The sequence below is a fragment of the Capsicum annuum genome, unplaced genomic scaffold, assembly GCF_002878395.1.
Source record: "Capsicum annuum cultivar UCD-10X-F1 unplaced genomic scaffold, UCD10Xv1.1 ctg41729, whole genome shotgun sequence".
Lineage (NCBI taxonomy): Eukaryota > Viridiplantae > Streptophyta > Magnoliopsida > Solanales > Solanaceae > Capsicum > Capsicum annuum.
Window position 1 is genome coordinate 1 of NW_025849081.1, and position 3,847 is coordinate 3,847.

General features: G+C 27.7%; 1 protein-coding gene across 1 annotated transcript; it reads left to right on the forward strand.

Annotated features, from left to right (window-relative positions):
* The first annotated feature begins 1,437 nt into the window (after positions 1-1,437).
* Positions 1,438-2,356, forward strand: LOC124891865 (flower-specific defensin-like). Its single transcript, XM_047403439.1, has 2 exons — positions 1,438-1,592; positions 1,948-2,356. The coding sequence occupies exons 1-2, from the start codon at positions 1,529-1,531 to the stop codon at positions 2,157-2,159; spliced, it is 276 nt and encodes a 91-aa protein (XP_047259395.1). The 5' UTR covers positions 1,438-1,528; the 3' UTR covers positions 2,160-2,356.
* Positions 2,357-3,847: the final 1,491 nt, after the last annotated feature.

Here is a 3,847-nt window from a genome sequence, read left to right on the forward strand (position 1 = left end):
CAGCTCTCCAAAGAGTCATTCTTTATTTCAAACTCCTCCTTTAATTAGAACTCTCATTGCATAGAGTTCTACTTCAAGTGAGACTCTTTCTTTAATTCCAACTCTTGTTTCCTTAGTGTTGTAGTAAAACTCAACTCTTTTAAATCAGCACATGTTTATTTATCAGAACCTTTCTCCTCCCACACATAGGACTCTTCAAGATATACTCAGAAGTGAAACCCCTTCTTCACGTAGGACTCCTTTTTCAAATCAAATTGCTTTCCCTTATCATTAAGTGTTTGAATCAAATTCAACTTGTTATATTCCCCACATGATCAGTAGCTTGAGTATATCAGAATTAGGCTTGCTTATAATTCGTTCTTGTCTTTAAGCAATCTTGTCTTCTATCAGTGAAACTGGAAATCTGCTTTCCTATGAGGGGACCAACTCAAGTAACATGTTTTATTCATGTGTCAGTTTGTCAATCATTAAAATTACATAGTACCCAACAGGATCAACTTCAAACCACCATCCACTTCACCAGAAAACAGTCATTTTTCTCTGTTTTATACACTCCATCATCAATTTTCACTAACCAACATCAACTTTTCATGCTGAATATTTCTACAAAAATTCAATTTTAATGTTGGAAATTTCACTCAACTGATGAGGAAAGAAATAAAAAAAAAGAAAAGAAATTACAGTATATTACGACTTCTCACTCTCCTAGAGGAGAGTGTATGACACATGTCATGTCATGTCAGCAATTGGGCTTAATTGACACGGTTTTTTAGTGATAAAAGAGTTCAATAGGTACATGGCCTAATTGAATTGTCAATACGAAAAAAGTTAAAAAGTTAAGAGGTTTGTCTATGTATTTTGCCTTCATATTATTTGCAGTTCATAAGCTTATCTATTTATACAAATATTTTGGCCTACAAATTAGTTGTACAGGTTCTATTAGAACACTCCTAGTAAACTTGTACAATTGATCAATATCTACATGGTTATTATAGACATCTATATGATCATTATCTTTATGATTTTTTAACTATTTGAAATCCCTTGACCTTATTGAACTAGCTGTCAATTGGATTTGAATTTCAAATAATCTAATATTTTATTCTGTATTAAGTTTCTCTAATGACTTTTATCGCAATTTTTTCGTTCATGTGGACATGTATATAATCTAATAAGGTTGTGTATCTAGGATCATCTGTATACTCAAAAAGAAAACAGGGTTGATATTAAACTACAACTATTTAAAAAAATCAAAAAAATTATATTAATTTGCAAGATTGAATTAAATCGAACTGATAACATCATTACATCAATCATTATCGGCCATGTTTTTTGTATTTCCAATATACAAGCATTTAATTACCCACAAATTTATTGGCCCTACTAAATTTTATCTCTTTTGGATTTACTCTTATTTCAGTTGCTATAAATACCTCCACTGTGGTAGTGTTCATTCACAACTCAAAATTGCATTCTTTCTTATTATTAAAAATATTTTGCAATCTCTTTTTACTCATTCAAAGAGATTATGGCTCGTTCCATTTACTTCATGGCATTTCTTGTCTTGGCAATGACACTCTTTGTTGCCTATGGTTTGTCTTCATCTTTTATTCCTCTAAAACCTCAAAAAATATAATCTCTAGTATTAGTCAAATAATATAATCTTCTCTTTTATGTTCTTATCGTCTAGTGGCTAATTATTCTTGATGAAACTTGTATGTAAACCTCTAAATATGTGATATTACAAGTAATATTTCTGGAGGAACAATAAATTTATTGACGCTTTAAAGTTATCTATATTCAATATTTGATAACTTTGTAAAACATAACCTTAAAAAAACTTGATTGTATATATATTCCTTTAAATAGTGTACGAGCAATATTTCTTTCGATTACATATCTTTAATTTATTTTCTATCACAAGTAACAAGTTTTGAATGATTGTAGGGGTTCAAGGTAAGGAAATTTGCTGTAAAGTGCCCACAACACCTTTTCTATGTACTAATGACCCTCAATGCAAAACACTCTGTTCCAAGGTGAACTATGAAGATGGTCATTGTTTCGACATCCTAAGTAAGTGCGTATGCATGAATAGATGTGTTCAAGATGCTAAAACACTCGCAGCAGAATTGCTTGAAGAAGAGTTTCTCAAGCAGTGATTAAATTTAATTATGGATTTAGTGTCACACAAAAATAAAAAAAGTGTTGTCTTTCTTAAAAGGGTAACTTATAAGGTTGTGTTCTTGGCATATAGTAGCCATTTGACACATTAAATAAAGTTGTGACACATCAATCCTTCATGTATCTTGTATTAAGTTTGTGTGTTTTTTAATGAAAAGAGATCGTTTACGGTCTATATGTATGAAATGCATTCATCTGATCAATTTTTGTCACGACAACCAAAGATAGAAATTAAAAACATATTTGAGAGAGACTTGAGGATAATTAATTACCTACAAACTATTAAGGATAAGGAATTTCAATCTTAACAACAAATTAGAGTATCAAGTTGAGATCAAAATATATCTATTGATAACTACATAAAAGAATTAAATTTAGTTAGATTACTAAGATTAGGATTATGGAGCCCACTCACAATTTAAATAAAAGGTTTTACATTGGTTTCAACTTATATGATGTAGTTTGACATGATACGAAGTTCAAAATATATAGAAAAAATTTTAAAGTTTGTGATTTAAAATAAATATTTGTGTGGCTGTAAATTACACCATTAAATGTAAAATTGTCAATTTGAAGCATTCAAACGTATTTTTTTTTATATCAACTATAGTCAGTTCGCTTCATTTCATTTGGCAACAAATTAAATTACTTATTAAAGAAAAAGAAAAATCTCATGAGAAAATCATAAATGTTAGGAGGATAAAGAAGGATTCACTCTGAAAACTTTCATAAGAAATATTGCATAAGTTGATTATGAATCTTTTTCAATATGTGAATGAAATATAATTTTCCAAACCTTAAATATAGACGGAGAAAATACAAAACAGGAGTCGCTATTTTTGTTCATGAACAAGAAAAACGTGTATATTGAAAGCTTGTGACTTTGTCAAGTGGACACATTTTTAGGACCATTTAATAAGTTAGGACCAGGATGATATTAAAAATTTAATTTATTTAGTGAAATGGATACATTTTTGTATTCCCTTTATATGACAGTTTTATAGCTATTTGAATTCTATGACATATTTAAAATTATAAGATTCATAAATTATGTAGCAGCATGAATATAATGTTATGATATAATTACTTCATTTCGTTTTACTTGATTTCTATACTAAAAAGTAGAGATTCAATTTACTTGTCCATTTAGTTTGATCACCTTTTTTTCGTAGTGCAATAAGTATTACATAACTACATAGCATTAGCAGTAGTCAAATTTAAAATTTCAAACATCGTTTGAAAGGAAAATTTAGTAAAGTTTTCTCATGATGTTTTCAAGTCAACAAGGAAAAACAAATGTGAAATGGAGAGAATATATAAAATCGTTGCAGACACGTGATTTTCGACCCTCCCCGAGTGTAATATATACATTTTTCAGTATTAAATATTTATATTTGATCTGATATTATTTTAATCATTATTTTATTTTTAATAAATTTTTAGTTAAAAGATAAATAACTAAATGAAGTTAATTTTAGGATATTATTTTATTTTATTCCAATTTTTAAAAAAATAATACAAAAATTTAAAAAATATGTTTCTTTTTAAATAAATAAGTTAGTAGTTTTAATACTATCTTAATTATATTTAATTTTGGCTATTTTTAAAAGTTTTATTGTATTTTCTTAAATATAAAAATTAATTAGTTATTATTATATTATTTTTA

Coding starts and splice junctions, on each gene's coding strand:
- LOC124891865 (XM_047403439.1), top strand. CDS start 1,529: ATGGCTCGTTCCATTTACTTCATGGCATTTCTTGTCTTGGCAATGACA. Junction 1,593..1,947: donor GACACTCTTTGTTGCCTATG/GTTTGTCTTCAT, acceptor GAATGATTGTAG/GGGTTCAAGGTAAGGAAATT.